General features: G+C 31.2%; 2 protein-coding genes across 4 annotated transcripts in view; both read right to left on the reverse strand.

Annotated features, from left to right (window-relative positions):
* Positions 1-19,906, reverse strand: part of LOC125858059 (uncharacterized) — a 280,326-nt gene that overhangs the window by 145,540 nt on the left and 114,880 nt on the right. The gene's annotated exons all lie outside the window — the stretch shown is intronic.
* Positions 558-7,263, reverse strand: LOC125858034 (uncharacterized). 3 transcript variants are annotated; one of them, XM_049537709.1, is made up of 9 exons: positions 6,721-7,263; positions 6,397-6,597; positions 6,183-6,305; positions 5,559-5,596; positions 5,351-5,459; positions 3,391-4,221; positions 2,224-3,306; positions 1,345-1,493; positions 558-1,208 (listed from the first exon to the last, which is right to left on the reverse strand). In XM_049537709.1, exons 1-9 carry the CDS (start codon positions 6,790-6,792, stop codon positions 968-970), a joined length of 2,847 nt encoding a protein of 948 aa, XP_049393666.1. In that variant the 5' UTR covers positions 6,793-7,263; the 3' UTR covers positions 558-967. The 3 variants fall into 3 exon arrangements, with proteins under 3 accessions (XP_049393666.1, XP_049393665.1, XP_049393664.1); XM_049537708.1 differs by having other exon boundaries at positions 559-1,208; positions 2,224-4,221; positions 6,721-6,940; positions 7,059-7,262; XM_049537707.1 differs by having other exon boundaries at positions 559-1,208; positions 2,224-4,221; positions 6,721-7,262.

Here is a 19,906-nt window from a genome sequence, read left to right on the forward strand (position 1 = left end):
TTGTCTCACTTCCCTGTCAGATAGGCTAGGAGGTTTGGAGCACCGCATCTTCCCCTTCTTACCAGTAGTATTAGCATCATTGCTGTAGTCCCTCGTCCATCCGTTTTTGTTACTATGTGTTGTTTCTTGTACTTAGGTTATCATACTTTTTAGCTGTTGTTACTGTTCCTTTTTTCTTTTCTTCAAAATGCTTCTCATATTATTTGTCATGGCCTATTTGCTTTTGTAATTGCTTTTTCTAAAACTGCTTTAATTTGCTTTTCTTGAGTCGAGGGTCTATCGAAAACAACCTCACTACCTCCATGAGGCAGGGGTAAGGTCTGTGTACAATCTGCCCTCCCCACTTGTGGGATTACGCTGGGTATGTTGTTGTTGTTATTCTTTGCCTTTGGGAGTGGGGGTGGTGGGAGGTACCACCACTACCACGTGGATTATGTGCAGCCTAATTTGCATTGATAAATTGACCAGCTGCATCAGTAGTATCTGAAATTAATGACCATGACCATGCATGATCATGGTAAAGGACCACGTTTTAAGCTTGAATAACTTGCTTCTAGACTCATACTAGTTCTTCTTTGTCTATCCCAAAATAATATCTGCTATGTACAGGAAAGTAAACATGCTTTTACATTTCTATTATGTGAATAATTTGTGAACATTATCAACTGACCTTCAGATCCTGTGTAAAATTTTACAGAAGAATGAAACCTGGATATACTGCTCGCAAATAATCTAGTAAGTAGTCATATTGTGCTGGCCAAAAATGAATGGAAGATAATGATCACAAGATATTCTGACAGGTTTCTTGTCTATGACCTGGAAGTTGAAAGTTTGAGGATTTGAAGCATCTTCTTATTGCCAGGGAATCTACTTTTTTAAACCTTATTTTCCACTGCTTCATTTACCTTCTACAGAAGGTTGACTTGCGCAAATCTAATGAGTGGATCATATACCAGTTGGAAAACTACTACCTCTTTCCATTTTTAAAATTGCGCAAAGCCATGACAAGTTGTTGCCTTTCACCTTCTACCTCTGCAAATTTAAGACTTATTTCTGAATATCTTTCTTGCATGTCCTTCAATTCATGCTCCATGTGTTTGTTTCTCTCAGTCAATAAAGCTACTTGACCTCGTAATTCTTCAGGATCATGTATATTTTGGGATTGGCCATTGATCGTTTCTGCCACTCTTCCTGAATCAACTTCTCTTCTGCAGAAGGAATATAAAATTAAGTTCTTTTTCTTCTTTATCCTTCCATATAACTGCAGTTTCTCACTGTTGACAAATTTGTTTGAATAGATGCTAGCAATGCTGCAATGGTTCAGTAAAAGTTCTATTGGTTTACCTTGTTATATTAGCAATTTTTCTGGATCCATTCTGCACAATTCTTCCTTCTGTAAAGCCATTTCCTTGGTGATGAATGTTCTTCCCCATACATTTTCTTCCTCCAGCTACAATACTATCCTGAGTTGCTTCTTCAGGTGGTTCATCCTCCTGTATGTCAAGATCAGCAGTTCCTTTAGAAATATAGTGATGCTTTCTGAAGCCTTTTTGTGAGTCTTTTGCTAATCGGAGTCAAAAACTCGAATGAGAATACAAGAATCTTAGGTGTAGAAAACTTGACAGAAATGTCAACAAGTTGGTGTTCAGTGGAATCAACTCCTTATGTCTGTGAATATGTTACTTCAAATCTAGGTCAATGGTTTAATGATTTTTAATGGACTCTCTTTGTTCTATATGAATTGACAATTTAACTTGGATGACGATGAAATACGATTTTGCTTTCATGCAATATTTATAGTTGTAGAAGAAAGATTAAGGTACTAAGAATTGTTAAGTTTGTTGAAGCTCTACAGGAACATTGACTTCATACTTATATACGAACCTGTTCTGTGAATATGGACTTTTGGAACATGCAAAACGTCTGTAGGTTATCAGTATTTGTAGTAGTATCTAAAAAGGATGTGTATCATAAAAAAAATGAGAGAATTTTCTATCAACCTGATGAATGCTAATAATACCTAGAAAGGACAACCTGTTAGTGAAAGTCATCATTATGATTCTTTGAATTTAATTCACCTCTAGGCATGGAATATCATTGTTGAAGAAAGGGATACATTAGAGCATTAAGAGAAACAGTTTCTTCTCTTTTCAAGTCTTCTATAATTTAATGAGTAATCCCATAAAGTTTTAAATGTCTAACTTTTTTATTAATGCAAAGTACCTGTTCCTGTAATTTGAGCACCAGCTTCATCAGGTTCTCATTCTCCAACTTCAGTTGATTTGTACTGCATCTCATTTCGTCATTCTGTAGGTGTAGTTTCTCTACTTCTGATTGTAAGGTTTCTTCAATTATCTTCTTTTCATCCACTTCAGTCCTCAAGGGAATCAATTCCTCTAGAAACATTTCTGCTTCCCTCCTCACTGAAGCTAGTTCCCTCTCCAATTCCTTTTGCATGGTCAATTTTTGCTCTACCTCTATTTCAGCAGTTGATTTTTCCATTTGCTCCGTATCATATCCGACTTTTTCTCTATGCTCCATTTGTTTGCAGTGCGCTGACCCTGCTAGATTTAGCCTTCCTATCTCCATTGACGAAGCTTTCAATTCAAGAACTTCTCTTTCATAATGTTCTTTTGTTGATTTAAGTTCTTCTTCAGATTTCTGCAGTAATTCCTCTAAAATTTTGTTCTCCTCACGCAGAACAGTTGCTTCCGTCACTGCATCATTGACCAGTTCTTCTTTCTCATCAATCTTCAATGTCATTTCATCTGATAGTCTTTTTAATTCTTCCTGAAGTTTCTGAGCTGCCTTAGCATTACTCCACCTTGCCCTTCTCAATCCTTCCTCTGCTTTTATCGCCCTCTGCTCCTGCTTAACTTTGGCTTGGGTGACTGCTTCCAGATGTTCTTCAAATTCCTGCGACTGTGTTTCCAGTTCTTTCTCCAGCATTGAAACATGTGTTTCAAGTTCGTTTATTGTATCCAATGATTTTGAGTACTGTGACGTTTGTGTTTTCATTTCTTCCTCCAGTCTCTCCACCTGGAGTTTAAAGTGTTTTATAGAGGCTAAAGATTCTGAGTGTTCTTGTTGTGTTTTCAGGTTTTGCAGCTCACATTGCTCTAGGTTATGATTAATATCATCATTTTCCTTTTCCAACACTTGGCAATGGCTTTCAAGCTGGTCCATTAGTGCTTTCATTTTATTGTTATCTCTCTTGTAGACCTCTATTTCATCTTCCAACACTTGGCAATGGCTTTCAAGCTGGTCCATCTGTGCTTTCATTTCATTGTTGTCTTTCTTGTAGACCTCTATTTCATTTTCCAACACTTGGCAATGGCTTTCAAGCTGGTCCATCTGTGCTTTCATTTCATTGCTGTCTTTCTTGTAGACCTCTATTTCATCCTGTAATTTTTCAATTGTCTGCTTCAGTGATTGAGATACTTCTGCAAATTTAAGCTCCTTAGCTTTTCTATCTTCATTCTGACCAATCTTTAGTTGGGTTCTCTCCGCAGCGGCCTCTAGCAAATCTTTATTGGACCTAACTTTTTCAGAAAGATACGAAATATCCTTATCTTTCTGGTCCAACATTTTGTTGAGATCTCTTACTGTAAGAATCAATTCAGAATTTGAGTCTTCCGTCTTTTGCAGCTTCAGCATCAATTTGCTATTGAAGTTCTTCTCTTTCTGAAGTTTATGCCTGATTTCTTCCAATAGAGCTGTCGATTTTTTGTCATCTGCTCCTGCATTATCTGAAGCTACTGCATCCACCTCATCTGTACATCTCAGTTTAAGTTTCTCACATTTGATTTTAAGGACATCTCTCTCTTCTTTTAGATTAGAAATTTGTCTCGACTGTTCCTGTGCCCTTTTGGTTTCTTTCACAATTTGCTTTCTGAGTGTCTGTAGTTCCATTTCTGACAATTCTGCCTGACGCTCGAGCATTATGATCTTATTTTTCATGGACTCAAAACTGTTACTTGAAGTTTCTTGGGCAGTGTCTCTCAGAAGATCCTCCTCTGATTTGTGTGTTGTATCAGTTACACTCCCATCTAAATCAGAGCCAAGCGAGCAATCTGTGGATGATCTCTGATGTAGATGTCTTTCAAGGGGATTAATTGCATTTTGTGAGGTGAACTGTTTCACAAGGCTGTTTTTTGGTTGAGGATCCCGTGGGATACTATTTTGCTTGGAATAACAAAATGTTTCATTCAACTCTTCATCCTGTGGAAAATAATAAAAAAAGCTTAATTGCAAGATGCAGCTACGAGATACAAATAGTTTCTCTGAAGCATGAACATGTTTAAAGTGGTATTCTATCTGACTAGGACAACACTGGCAAGATGTATCGAAACCGAGGGATTACACCCCACATTTGACTCTATCCAAATTGTTGTATTTGATTGCCTTTGTCATCTGCATTTTAGCGTCTCTCAAATGAGTCCTGAAATTTTCTATTTGAAAATCTGTGAAGTTAAAGTAAATATAAGCATAGGGGATTTTTCATTTCTAGCTGATGAAAAGAAGACAACATTGAAATCCATCCTTGAAATAATTTTAGTGTATCAATAAGTGATATTGTTGTTAGAGATTCACAACGTTCCCATTTTTATATTTGTAGAAAAGTTCCAAAAGTGTTTATAATGGTTTTGGCAAAACCCATCACATAAGACTTTATTCAGATTCTTTACATGTATTGGAAACTTAAATCAGTCCTCTTTCTTGTAACCAATGTTCACTCCACTAGCGAACCGCAGACCAGTTACACATGTTGAAGGATTTAAGGGATATTTCACAACAGTTTGTATAAAGGTGCCAATTCGATTTGTATTGCCTCTAGATCATTTATAAAGATAAAAAGTTAAGAATTACATCAGAAGTTGTGTTACTGTTATTTGAGAAGTGAATCTTTACAGTGATAGGCTGATAGCCATGCCGCAAGGGTTTTAATCGAAGTAAATATTACTCCAAACTCTGAGGGCTTGATTGAAGCATTCAGCTGTAAATAGAGAAGCTCAATTCCCAAACTTTGCTGTTCTATGTTTTGTCTTCTTCCCAATTGTATTTCTTAGAGTGGGTTAGAGTCCCACGGTGGTTGACGAATGTACTGATGGTTTGCTTATATAGACTTAGACAATCCTACCTCATGAGTTAGCTTTTGGGATTGAGTTAGGTCCAAGTGCCATATCTTTTCATAGTATCAAAGCTATTTGGGCTCCCGGTCCACGTTCTAGTTGGGCTTGGGCATGAAAGGGGTGTTAGAGTTGTTAGAGTCCCACATTGCTTGTGGAATGGATAATACTGTATGCAGTAAAATGAAGAAATGCAAAAGTACATAAATATGAGACCTTACTTCAGTAGATGTACAATGTCCGTTTCCATAGTGGCCATTGCTTCCTAGTTCTGTTTCAAAGCTTTGATCTAGAGAATCAGTCCTTGAAATAGCACTATCTTCAGTAGGCCTGAAATTATTTTGTTAAAACGCTACTTTAGTATCCAAACTTGTAGATAACTGAAGCCAGATTGATAGCATGTTTAGCGTGGTATTGATGCTAAATCACCTGATTTCCTGAGCTCCTTGCATATTCTGTACTGCGACCTGTTTCATATATTTATATCTTAGACTAACATAGTTAAACATAAAAAACTTTTGTTTACTTTATTAGTAATAAGAAATGGACTTTGAGTTCAATTTAACCTCAAAAGCTAGCTCATGAGGGTGAGGATTCCCTAAGACATAAGTAGACCACAACCCATTCCCTCAACCAATGTTGAACTTAACCTCCCCCACATGCTCTGAACTCAATTGGAGCATGGATTACGGGGGCCTAACATTGAGAAACACAATAATAGGGATTGCTGGGTTTGGCTTTACTACTATGTTAAGAAATGGATATTGAACCTAATTTGACCCAAAAAGATAGCTCATGAGGGAAGGTTGCCTAAGACCATATTAAAAGACCATAACCCATTCCCCTCAACCAATTTGGGACTTCACAGTTAGCAAACATTATGGCAAAGTTCCTATTCTAATACTATCTATTTTCTGTCTCCTTTCCCATTTGAGGTGTCGAGTAAGGAAGTTGTAAACCTTGATCAGCAGTCATGTCAGAAGTCCTCTACCATGGAAGAGTTTGTATGTATGTATGTGTGTGTGTGTTGTGGAGAGGAGAGAGAGGACATACATGCAAAATCGCGCCAGTCTCCAGTGGCATTAGGGGTAGGGATACTACTAAGCTTTCAGTTGCCTCTACCAAATCTGCAAAATCAAGACCAACTTCTCCCAGAAAACCTGATTTTGATGATCCCTGAGATGACATCATGTCGATGAGTAGTGAGCAAATGTTCCAACCGTAAGGTGGTCAGAGCATACATGGAGATTGCATTTCTGTTACTTACAGATGCCACAGCAAAGTAGTAGATGTTTTGTTTAAATTTTCCTGTTTTTGGATCCCTGATTAATTTCACTGTCTCGTAAATAGGATTTTCCCATGAACAGGTTCCTTCGATAATTGCTGTTTTTCCTAGTCTCACTGTCGGCTTTCCAGCGTCTGCTGGAACTAGTGAAATCATCAGTTTTTTCGCTTTTAGTTTAGGCACCTGAAATCATCATGATTGAGAGATTCGTAAGCTCAGTGAGATTAAATTCTCAATAATATATGCAGTTAACATCATTTGAGAATAAACTGAACAAAGCAATTTTTAACCATCCTGTTAGCATACCTGTGTTACCTGAAACTGCATTTGGAATACAGCTTTGATCTTCTCCTTTTTCCATTTTGAGGACTTGAACATGATTGTTCAGAAAATGAATTTGTTTGGCCTCTTTCTTTGGGATCCGAGAAAGCTGACTGCTTCACTTTACTCTATATTTCGTGTTTCTGGTTTGAAAGTAAAGATATTCCTGCCCTCTAGGCTCTAGTTGAAGGATGCAGATGCTTTGCTTGGTGTACAAGTTGAAAGAAGAAAGGAAATGAAATATAATACAATATGCAATATGAGTATCAGATAACAACAGCTAAATGTCTCCTACTTTTTTGAGTGCATAAAATAAGCAATACCTTTATTTTAGTTGAAGTAAAGAGATGATGAGTAAGTGCTTTGTTATGACACACAGCAATACTTTTATTGCACAAGCTTGTCTTCCTTTTTCTTTATGTGGGACTGACTGATCCCTATCCAGACTGTCATTTGAGTAGAATATATTTTTTTTCCATGAAGGTCAAACTACTTTTCGTCTATATTTTCAATGTTAAGAAGTGACCTAAATTTTAATCCAAATGACGCATACTTTTCGTTGTAAAGGGACCTGCATTAATACCCATAGAATTTTAGATCTTTACTCAATATTGAGTTCACTTTTTAGTAGACATTTTGCTTTTTGTTGAGATGCCAGTGTTTTCATTCTAGTTTAAGCTTTTCTTGTTAAGCTGAAAAGGGATTATATAGTTATTGGGTTTCTTTCTGATATTTACAAATGTTTTTTCTTAAGTTACAGATAGATGACCAGAAAAAAAAGTGTAGGTAGGTAAAATATAATGCTATCACTCAGCTGGTTTGGGTTTTTCCAGATGTGTCCCCAAGACCCAACAAAGACGTTGTTTGGACTATAATCCTGTTGACTTCTTAGTCTATAGTCTATACCATTCTTTGTGTTAATTAATTGCATATAACAACGGTAATCTTATTGTTGGTTCTTTCATCCTTGCTATTCTGATCTGTAAATTCGGATTTTCACGTGATGTAACATGGCATCCCTAAAAAAAGAGGAGAAATTATCCCCTCTTTTTTCACAATGGTGAAGACAAGTTTAAAGTTTTAAAATATGATATACATCCTCGAATATGTAAAGAATCTTCATATGTTAATCATTAATTGTGATTTTTTTAATTTGAATTGTTGATTGCTTTTTGATTGATTGATTCTTGAAGTCCATTTCTACTTTCATTTTCTAGCAATTTAATTGTCTCGTGTGGCACAATGACCTAGGAAGAATAAGAATTCTAAATCAAAATGTTTTTTGAGTCTGTGATGGACGATGATACAGCGCAATTACGTAGAGCACTTTCATAGCAGCGCTGGTAAAATGAAAAAGAAGCTATGTATCCCCAGCAGCAAAAATAGAGGTACTCTTTCTATTGTAACGTGTCATTTATTGCCTTTATTTTCTGTTGGCGAGTATCCATCTTACACGTTTATTAATGTTGGCAATTATTTTGTTGGTTAAAATTGTGTGGACGTTGTTATCATGTATATGTTTTTAGTAGAATACCGGTTAATTTTACTTGTCCATTTTTCTGTTTTATAGGCTCTAATTTTACTAATTTACTCCTTATTTTTTTAATATACTTACTATTTATATGTCTTATTCATCATATCAAGATTAATAATGTAAGATTTTTATTTGAAATTTTACAATATTTATATTTGTAAATAATTTAAAATAAACATTTTTAGTAATATAGACATCTTCTATAAGACGAGGAGAGTAAATGACAGGCTTTAATTGCGGAATAATGATATTAATGTCTAGCACGTGCCTCAGCAGTGCCAACAAAGGACACAGCTATTCATGTGAGTTGTTGCATTTATTAATTGAACTCACCCAGGAAACCGATCACACTGGAGGTTCTGTTTTTTCCATATTAAAATATCCCAGTCTTATCCTCCCAACTTTCTTTTCGAACGAATTCAGAAGCTCGGTTAGTTGATTATTTGAACGCTATCTTATTGATTATAATTTTTCTATTCCTAATTTTTTTATTATAATAAATTGTAAAATTTGAGCTAAGCAAGACATTCAAAATTATGTGATATTTACTACGTTAATATGTTGTATACGTTCTTCATAAATTCTGTTATAATAAATGTATCATATATTCTGTAATTATAATAATGGTAAAAGGTGTTTGCTACATCATCATTGGTGAAGAGAAGAGTAGGGGACTGAAATGAATCTAAATTTAAAAAGAAAATCATTGCTTCCAAAAAGAAAAACAGATATCTTTTAGTCTTCTCGAATAATAAAAGTACATGGAATAAAAACTATATTTTTCATTTGATACTACATTATAGACCTGATTTTTAGTCCATTTCAACCACTCAGATTCAACCTAATTAATCCATTTGACAACTCTAATATAAACTCAAAAACTGAGAGTGCAAATTATTTACTCAAAAACGGGTAAAGTGGACAAATAGCCCTTTTAGGATATCTGTTATTTTAAGAATGGCCGAAATTTTACAAAGTTCTAAATACTTTATTGTCTCAAATCAAATTTCAAACCTTCCTTAGGTCTAAAGTTTGAACTTTCATATGAATGCAGTTAAAAACTTTTGACCTTTGAGAGAAATTAGACTCTAGGCATAACTAACGTCAAATTTAAAGGTTTGAAATTTTAATTTTGATTATTCAAACTTAGAGATCTCTAGGCTGAAAATTTGATTTGTGACAGTTTAAAATTTCATATCAAACGGTCGTAAAAGTAATTTTTGTAGATAAAAATCTTAAATTTAATGATTTTGCTAGATAAATTCTTATAGTTCAATAATTATTTAAGATATTAACTCTCTTATACCCGAGGAGAAACAAAAGCACTCTTAAATTTGTAAAACATTATTATACTTCAAATAAATTACTAACAACGCCTATCTAATGTTATTTCTACCTCAACAAAAACAAGGGAAAACACATTTATACCATCTACTAGAGTAGGTCTATATATAATACAATACCCAGTTCTAAAATACATATAACATCTACAACTAATTACATTGTATATCAAATTTAGACAAATTGATGTTGTTGTTGTAATAGCTTGGTTATAAAATAATGAGTTCACCTATTTCATTGACCACCAATGTAGGACTTCTGTCATTCTTTAACAAACAAGTCCCCAATTTTATAAAGAATTTCATCTAAAATTTTCTATTATTTCATTCAATCATTTTAAAGATTTTCTCTATTAACTATAGGTTGTGATAACTGTCAGTATTCTACCAAACTAATAATATACCTACCAGTATTCCATTAAAACTGATTATATTTATATATAGATTTGCGAATGCTCTAACCAAACTAATAATTACATACCTACCAATGTGCTAACCAAATTATTTGTGTAACCATAGTATTCATTTTTTTTTTTTAAAAAAAAGACAATAGTATATCTACCATTATACCCGTTAGAAAAACTTCGTCATTGTACCTAGCGACATACATACCCTCTTATAATTTTTATCATACACGTTTATACAAGGTTGATACAGTTTTATATAGTATTATACAAAATAGAGATACATTGCTTGTATAAGCATATCAGTATTGTATACTATTATATAAATATATATAATCATTGTTGCGAAAAAAGTTCGATCATACAAATGTAAATTGAAAATAGTATAAGTTATAGGAACCACATATTATAAGTACTAAATAACAACCTATCCCTTCTAGTTTTCTATTTACCAAAAATCCCTTAAAAATGATGTTTGCGGGATACATAGTGTTGTGCACGGGATACATTAGGTTTGATACATTCCACATAGCGGGATACATAGCGTTGTGCACGGGATACATTAGATTTGATACATTCCACATAGCGGGGTACATAGCGTTTGATACATTCCACATAGCGGGATACATAGCGTTGTGCACGGAATACATGCGGGATACATAAGTAAATAAGGGATTTTTGAAATTTTTGAAATAAGTAGGGATAAATGGATATTAAGATAAGTAAAGGAGTGTAGTTAAGTAATTTATCCTTGAAAATATGACTGCACAAATGCAATGTGTTATGAGGCTATATATTTTTAAATATTCCCTAAAAGATTATCAGTTAGGTGAATACAATTATATTTTATATAATTTTGAGAAGGATATAAAAAAAATTATTATGGTTAGTGGGTAAAAAGTAAGTAATTCCATTTTTGTGGTGTTTAAGGTGATTTTTCATAGGGGTTACCTATAAAAATATCTCCAAAGACAAACTCATCCTTAATATACACCAAAGGCGATGAAGTGCGCAGAAAGCCCAATTGGTACATGCATCCTTTCGAGGAAATGACACATATATACAACTGATAGTTATAATTAGGGAAAAATTACTTAAATACACAACACTTCTTTACCTATTCTCAATATTTCCCTACTATTTTATTAAAATACAAAAATCCCTTATTTTCCCCCAATTCAACTTAACCGGATACTTTATTAGTTTAAGTATCCGCCCGTTATTAATTAAAGTATTTGCGCTGTTATATTATGCATCTACCCGTTAATTAAGTATCCGTGCTGCTAACAACTTAATAATTTAAGTATCCGCCCGTTATTAATTAAAGTATCCGTGCTGCTATATTATGCATCCGCCCGTTAATTAAGTATCCGTGCTGCTAACAAATTAATAATTTAAGTATCCGCCCATTATTAATTAAAGTATCCCCGCTGCTATATTAAGTATCCTCATTGCTATATTATGTATCCGAAAAACACTAAAAAAAGGAATTTTTGGTAATTAATGAAAGAGTAGGGAAATGAAGTAATTTCTTTCTTATACTATGTCATTTGCCTAATTTTTACTATAATTAGCAATAAATAGCCCAACAATAACTAGCATTTAATAGACAAATAAAAAATAAGCACAAAATGGTCCAAATTAATAAATGACATTTTAATAGTTTTTTTTTTGTTTTCCTCGTATAACCAATCATCACTAAACAACAAAAATAATGGAAACATCAAAAATTATATATACAATACGTAATCACCTAAAAACGTAAATTATGTATTTTCATATGTTTTTTTATTCGTTACTTGATAAAAAAAATTCCAATTGTATACTTGATGATTGTATATAGGTAAAAGAATGGTGTATTCATTCACTTAGTATATTAGTATACAATTATAGCTATGTTATCCCTTTCAGTGTATACATATTAAAAAATCAGTGCATACATATTAAAAAATCAAATACTTCATGTATGCATTGTATTCATATATACATATTCGTGTATTCATTCCCTCAAAATTTGTATACATTTCAGATTCTTCATTTAGTGTGTAAATGAGGATTGCACATTAAATTTAAAATGCTCAATAGCAAACACACAAGTTGAATCGGATAACGAGAAGAACTTACATGGCTAAAATTTAGAGTTGTGGATGGAGAATCCACAAAATTAGAATGAGAATCCTTTTTTTTATGAATAATCCTAGGGATAACTTTCTTAAACATGACAATTGATACCTACAATCAATTATTGTTATGTAAGTTTTTGCCTAAATTAAATATACCTTAAATTTCAAAAATTAAAACTCCCAAAAAATTGAATGACAATACAAGAGGGGGATCAAACATAGGCTAACAGTTAGAGAAATTGACGAGTAGACATCAACAAACCATAAAAAATTTAAAAGCGGAAGAGTAAAAATAGACACTATGAACGAAAAATCATCTTTTATTCAAAGTAATGAAGAAGAAGAAGAAAGAATTAATAATAAAAAAAAATACAATTCAAAAGAATCGTGTGTGTATGAAAAAGAAGATAAAAAATAGGAAGAAAAAAACCACTTCCCAATAAAAAAGGACACCATGCTGCCCACCTTCTAAAATTATTTAATTTAATTAAAAATGAACCTCCCAATACATGGGCTACTAATTGCAAAATTTAATTTTCAAAAATAATTTTTTGTCAAAAAAATTAAAAAAGGCTATATGCTGCCAATTAGTAAAATGGGATGTCATGTTGTGCCATTTTTTCCGTCCTTTCCTCAATGGGTCCATTCCCACTATATGACTAAGCAAATATAGCTATTATATATGCACAATATTACAATATTTTTGCAAAATTATCTAATGTCAGTTTTGACTATCTAGTGTCGATATTTAAAGGGAAAAGGGTCAAAAATATCGCTCANCCATCCTTTCCTCAATGGGTTCATTCCCACTATATGACTAAGCAAATATAACTATTATATATGCACAATATTACAATATTTTTGCAAAATTATCTAATGTCAGTTTTGACTATCTAGTGTCGATATTTAAAGGGAAAAGGGTCAAAAATATCCCTCAACTTTGTTTTATTGGTTGACTATGCTCTTACCGTTAAAATGAAGTTATTTTTACCCCTGCCGTTACTAATTTCATCATTTGTGCCCCTCAATTGGATGAAAAGCCCTAATCAACTAAAATTACCCAATTTTACTTAAATTACCTAACTTTAACGTTATCCGATCCAATTAATCATATAATCCATTTCTTTTACCCAAATACATATGTATACCAGTTACATATATACAATTATCTAACCAATATACATATACAATTCGCCTCTCTCCTCCCTCTAACAATTTCACTCGCCACTCTCCTCCCTATAACATGTAGCTACGAATCGTAATTAGCAAACTATAGCTATGGAGCATAATTAAGCTATTTTTGAGTGATTCTATCCGAAAGTTCCCCAAAAAATTATTATCATGGTTAGTGGGTAAAAAGTAAGTAATTCCATTTGTTCGGTGTTTAAGGTGATTTTTCAGAGATTTATAGAAAAAATCTCCAAAGACAAACTCATCCTTAATATACACTAAAGGCCATGAAGTGTGGAGAATTGGGCCAGTATTCATTTTGATTTTTGATAGGTGTAAGTGGAAATAGTCCAAGTTATGCAAAGCCCAATTGGTCTATGCATCCTCTCCTCAATGGGTCCATTCCCACTTTATGACTAAGCAAATATAGTTACTATATATACATAATATTAGGATATTTTTACCAAATTATAAACGTGAGTTTTGACTATCTAGTGCCAACATTTAAAACGTTTGTTATTTTAAGTCAATTCCACCTAGGGATTGATATATCGTTCCAATTAATTAGAGGAAAATTCACCCCAGATATCCATTTAAGGTTTAATATTACAGCTTTTAGATGTATTTTTTTATATTACTACTTATAACAGTTTAATTACAAGTATTAACAGATTAGTTTTAATTTATTTGATTTAATTAATTAATTTTTATTTTTATAATTACCTTACAATTAATAAGTAAGAGAAATAAGATAATCAATTGTCATTATCTCTTACACCATTTTAGGAATAACATTAATAGAGAAATTGCCATTATCTCTTACACCATTTTAGAGATTTTTTTTCCAGTTTTCACACCCCCACCCCCACGTTCCTCTTTTACATAGAACTAATTTTTTTTCTCTCACCATCTTTAACGTTCATCTTCTTCATTAAAAAAGAAAATTAGCAGAACTCACGATTGAGCCCCATGGATGTGGAAGGAAAAAAATAAGATAACATATTTTCCTTTATGTATGAATTTTTTGTTATGTTTGATAATTGGAAGAAGCGAATGCTTACTTGTGCCCCACTAGAAGTGGATCTGTATTTTTAAAATTAGCACATGTTTTAAAAATTATATGTGCAGGAAAAAATGTCATATATGAATTCTGATTTTTTCTTTCTATTCTTTTGTTCTCTATCAATTCTTTTGTTGTTGGTAGCAGGCAACTCGAGAAGAGGCGTTGGCCAAGATTTCTACTCTTGAACTAGAGATAAGTGTTGCAATGCCAACAAATAATGAAATTTTGGTAACAGATGCTTCTTCTTAGTCGAAGATTAGTCAAGCAAAGAAAACAGTTAGTCATGCAAATCAAAAGGGAAAAAAGAGGAAGGTGAAAATTGTAGAAGCGACTCATTCTGTTTCAGATTCGGATTCAGATTTCGTAAGTGAGATTAAAAAGAAAAAAATAAAAAAGCAACAAATGTCGAAATTGGTTAGTCTTCAAAACCAATCAACAAGAAGAACAACAGGGAAGGAGAACTCAGAAATAATTTCAAAAAAAGGCAAAAAAAATGGTTAGGATAAGTATTTTATTTAATTTATTTTTGAATTATTCAATTTAGTATTTTTTGTGTTAAAAATATTGTATTATGATTATTGTTGTTACGAAACTTATATTGATAATATTTGTATGAATATGACATTAATATATGATATATGAATATTGTATGAAATGTGATGGAATGTTGGTATTCAATTGGTATGAAGTGTTATTTGATATTGGTATGAAATTGGTTTGATATCAGTAGCCCAATTAGTTGATTTTAGTGTCGTTTGTTAAATGTCACAGTGCACATGAAATCTGGTATGATGTTTGAATAATATTGGTGTGATTTTTTTTTCAAATATGGTATACTGTTTTATTAAAATTTATGTACATGAATATGGAATGAAACATGAATAATATTGATCTGAACTGAATTTTATATATAGTGTATGAATGTTGATATGAAATTGATTTAATTTTTATATAAATTATGTGAAATAATTAATTTATAACTACTTATAAAATGAAGTTGGTATCGGAATGAAACATGATATTGTTGGTAGGTTGGCAAATTCATTTGAGATCTCAATTACATGTTTTTTCAATTTTTCCAATGGGACATCAGTTCGATACCAAGTGTACATCAATTGGGTACAAATTAACTAGTTTAGGTTGACTAATTTAGTTGAAATCTCAATTACACGTTTTATTCAATTTTTCCAATGAGATATCAGTTTGATACCAAGTGTACACTAATTGGGTACAAATTAACTAGTTTTAGGTTTACTAATTTAGTTGAAATCTCAATTACATGTTTTATTCAATTTTTCCAATTGGATATCAATTAGATACCAAATGTATACCAATTGGGTATAAAATTAACTAGTTTTAGGTTGTCTAATTCAGTTGAAATCTCAATTACATGCTCTTTTTTCAATTTTTCCAATGGGATATCAATTCGATACCAAATGTATACAAATTAGATGCAACATTAACTAGTTTTAGGTTGGCTATTTCAGTTGAAACCTCAATTACAAGTTTTTTTTTTCAATTTTATCGCTGGGACATCAGTTGGATACCAAATGTATACCAATTTCATACTAAGATTTGAATTTTCAGTTGATATCAATTGCATACATTTGAAAAACACTTAATACACAATGATTAACTAGTACACATAATAAATGTTCTAAAATTATAATTCATTAACTTAAAAGACAAAATAAATCAAAACATGAGTTTGTCACATTAAAACAACCATAACAAAAGAAAAATAAATATATCTTTTTTTTTCAGCAAGGTAATTTGAACATGTCTCCTTGTTCTGTCCCTCCCGACGACATGTATTGCACGTAACCTTAGACCTCTTGCATTTCACATCAGCAAATCCTTTCTAACGTTCATGTTGTGGTCTCCCTACAATTCTTTTTGAACCAGACGACAATAATTTATGCCCCGACACTTTTTGAATTGCATATTTTCCTGTTCCATCATAAATTATTGTGCTAGTATTACAGGATACAAAAGTACAAAAAACTTGACAAAACTATATATAATATGACAATACGCACTGAAACAATATTTTTTTGTATCAATTTATGCTCCGACACTTTTTGAATTGCATATTTTCCTGTTCCATCATAAATTGATTATAATAACAACAAAATTATACACACTCGTCATTATTTTTTCATACAAATATCATTTAGACAGTACACTACAAAACAAATTTCATACAAAAAATAATATTTCACATTTCATACTCACTTAATACACATTTCATACAACAATCATCATTCATACCAATTTTATACATTTCTCATACCAAATAATTCATTACTCTCACACAAATTTATACACAAATGACAAAACATATATAATCAATAAAATTTCAAATTTCATACCAAATTAAAACACTTTTCATACATTTCTTCAAAAATCTAAATAATTTTTTTACACATTAGTGAACACACTTTCATATCAATTTCATTACATTTATACTACCAAATTCATTCAACATTTTACATTTAATTTATATTTTTGAAAAAAGAAAACAGTAATCAATATTACAATTTTACTATACCTACATAATCTACAACAATAAAACTATTTATATTTATACATTTATACTCAAATCTTTCATATATTGCGCCTATTTCTCACGAAATCATGGTTTTGACAGTATACAAATTAATCAAACAAAAAAAAAGAAAGAAACTTACCAAAACGTATTATGAACAAAATTAACAAAAACGTATTATGAACAAAAATGAACAAAAACGAATTTTGACCAATCACTAAACAATAATAAATACTAACCTGAAGGATCCCATCTTCCAATCTTCCACCATGTTTAATTAATATTGATACGTAGTTGTCCATCACAACAAAATCAAGATTTTTCAAAGAACAAAAAACTTCAATTCCTCAACAGTGAGAAGATTTTTGGCAGAAAATTGAAGAGAGAGAAACGTTGAACAAAAGAAAAAGGATAAAATTAGAATTTTTAATTAAGTTTAACTAATTTGAGTGAATTAAGGAAGCTAAATATTCTTAATAAGTTTGAATTCCTTAATTCGTGCTAATTAGTAATTATCTACACTCAATTCAAATTAAATTAACACCCCTATTTCTGTTTTTTACCTTTTTGCCTTCAAAAATGTTTTGTTTTTGTTTTTTTATCTTTTTTAAAAAAAAAAATGTTTTCAATTATAAAAAACAATTTTTTTTTAAATAAATTGTTAGAACCTGAAATTTTTAATGTTACAACTTGAAAGTTTAAATCTACTGTTATAACTTGAAAATGTTAATATAATATATGTCATTTATGAAATTTACGCTTAATTAGATCTCTTAGCTAGGCCCTTCTATTTTCAATTTATAGCCCACCAAATCCGCTTAGCCAAATATTTCATGTTGATTTTCTGTCCAATATAGAGTTTTTTTCACTGTTTTTTTCTTCATTGTAAGATCAGTGTGTTACCATCGTGTAAGAGCTTGATAGTGATGATGTTAAAAGAACAAATCAAAGCATATTGTGAAGTTAACAGGTAAAAAGTTGAAAAACAAGTGATAATATATTACTACTTATGTATAAGGGAATAAGTAGACTAGCTTTCAGTCGTAAGGGTATTTTAGGAATTAATAGTTACTTTGTTGAAATAATTTCTTCTTTAAATTTCACAAAAAATCAGGGATAATTTATTGTCACTTAAATATATATAATTTATTTTAATTATTTTAGTCAACATTACTTAAAATATACAATGTTTACAATATTTAAAAGGTATTTATTTTACATTTTATGAGATGATTTGTCATTATACAAATATATCTATGAAATTTGTTTTAGATAAATGATTTACTGTCAGACAAATATATAACTTATTTTAAAATTTAAAATTATTTAATTGAAACTACTTAAAAAATTAATTTCATAAATAAATATTAAGTCAGTGCAAGACACGAATTTTTGTCACTAGTTTGTGTAAGAACTCATTAGTGATAAAGTCGAAGAATATATACAATAGTAACACATATTTTATATATGCATTTCATACAATAATGATACAATTCCTATCCATATAACATTGATATTTTTTTTTCTAATAACAAGATATTTTTTCTATATATTTCATATACATTTCATTTACTGATAGATAAGGCTCCGTTCATTGAAAATTGTGGAAGAACTTAATCCTTGATATGAATTTTTAGTACGTTAATTGAAATTGAATCGAGACTACTGTTTGTTTGTGCTTGAAAGAAGTTGTGTTTGCTTTTTAAAAAGTTTGGATCGGAACTAATGTGCAAAACTTAAAACTACATGAACTATTAAAGCTCGGAGTTTCAAGTTAAAAAAGTTGAATTGTCATGAGCTTTATTTTAAGTGAGTAAGACATTAACAAACGAGATGTCCAAAAAAATCGTGTGATTTCACATTAACTTACAATATCATATACGCTTTTAACGTGAGTTAGAAGTTGGAATTAATTTTAAAAGACTATCAGATAAATATTACTCTATCTATTTCAATTTATTTAATTGCTCTTGATTTGACACGAAATTTAAGAAAATAAAAAAAAATGAATTTTGTATACTTAACAATATCATATTGTCATGAGCTCTACTTTGAGTGAGTAAGACATTAAAATAAACGAGATGTCCAAAAAAATTGTGTGATTTCATATTAAATTACAATATCATATGCGCTTTTAACGTGAGTTAGAAGTTGGAATTAGTTTTAAAAGACTACCAAATACATATTACTCTATCTATTTCAATTTATTTAATTGATTTTGATTCTACACGAAATTTAAGAAAATAAAAAAGATTTTTGATTTTGTATACTTAAACTAAATATATGAAAAGTCTACCAAAATACTCTTTAATCTTATGGTCAAAAATATGTCGGGTGAAAAGTTAAAATGAAAGAGTTTAAAAAAAAATACGCTTTCTAAAATAAATTAAAAAGATATTTAAAAAAATACAAATTAAAACGATATTATAACTTTTTCGTGTCCACCACAAGTTATCAATTATTTCACCAAGAGGACTACTTGTACTTGTCCCTTAAAGCTGTTCTTTGCCATCATTTAATATTCTAAACTCATCATATGGTATCAGATTTTTTATTTTTATTTTTTCATTTGGTATTTGGCAATCGTATTGAAGTTCGACTGTATCAGAATTGCACCGCATAAGGCCTTATTCGAGAGAAAGCGTTCACTATCAAGAATTTTTTTTATATTCAAGACTCAAATTCAAGATCTCTGACTAAGAGAAGAACAATCTCATTCACAACACCATATCCTTCGATCAGTTGGTGGTAATATCAAATTCTCTATTTATTAGTATTAATTATTAATATGGCCCATATGAAGGACGTGGTAGTTAATAAAAATAAAATGTAGGGATCGTGATTGACGGAAGAAGATTGGTCCATGGACCATGATAACGGCATCATTCGTTACTTTTAACTACTAGATCCTCCAATTTCGTTCTTCATCCGTCTTATTGCCAATGGCGCGGGTTAGAGTCCAACGTTTTCTCTAATTTTATTTTTCTAT

The sequence above is a fragment of the Solanum stenotomum genome, chromosome 3, assembly GCF_019186545.1.
Source record: "Solanum stenotomum isolate F172 chromosome 3, ASM1918654v1, whole genome shotgun sequence".
NCBI classification, from domain to species: Eukaryota; Viridiplantae; Streptophyta; class Magnoliopsida; order Solanales; family Solanaceae; genus Solanum; species Solanum stenotomum.

Bases quoted from the DNA above. Each gene is read 5' to 3' on its own strand.
- LOC125858034 (XM_049537708.1), bottom strand. From the start codon at position 6,792: ATGTTCAAGTCCTCAAAATGGAAAAAGGAGAAGATCAAAGCTGTATTC. The intron at 6,306-6,396 runs GTAAGTAACAGA...ATGTCATCTCAG, and splicing joins ACTACTTTGCTGTGGCATCT to GGATCATCAAAATCAGGTTT. The intron at 4,222-5,350 runs GTAAGGTCTCAT...TATTTTCCACAG, and splicing joins GACATTGTACATCTACTGAA to GATGAAGAGTTGAATGAAAC.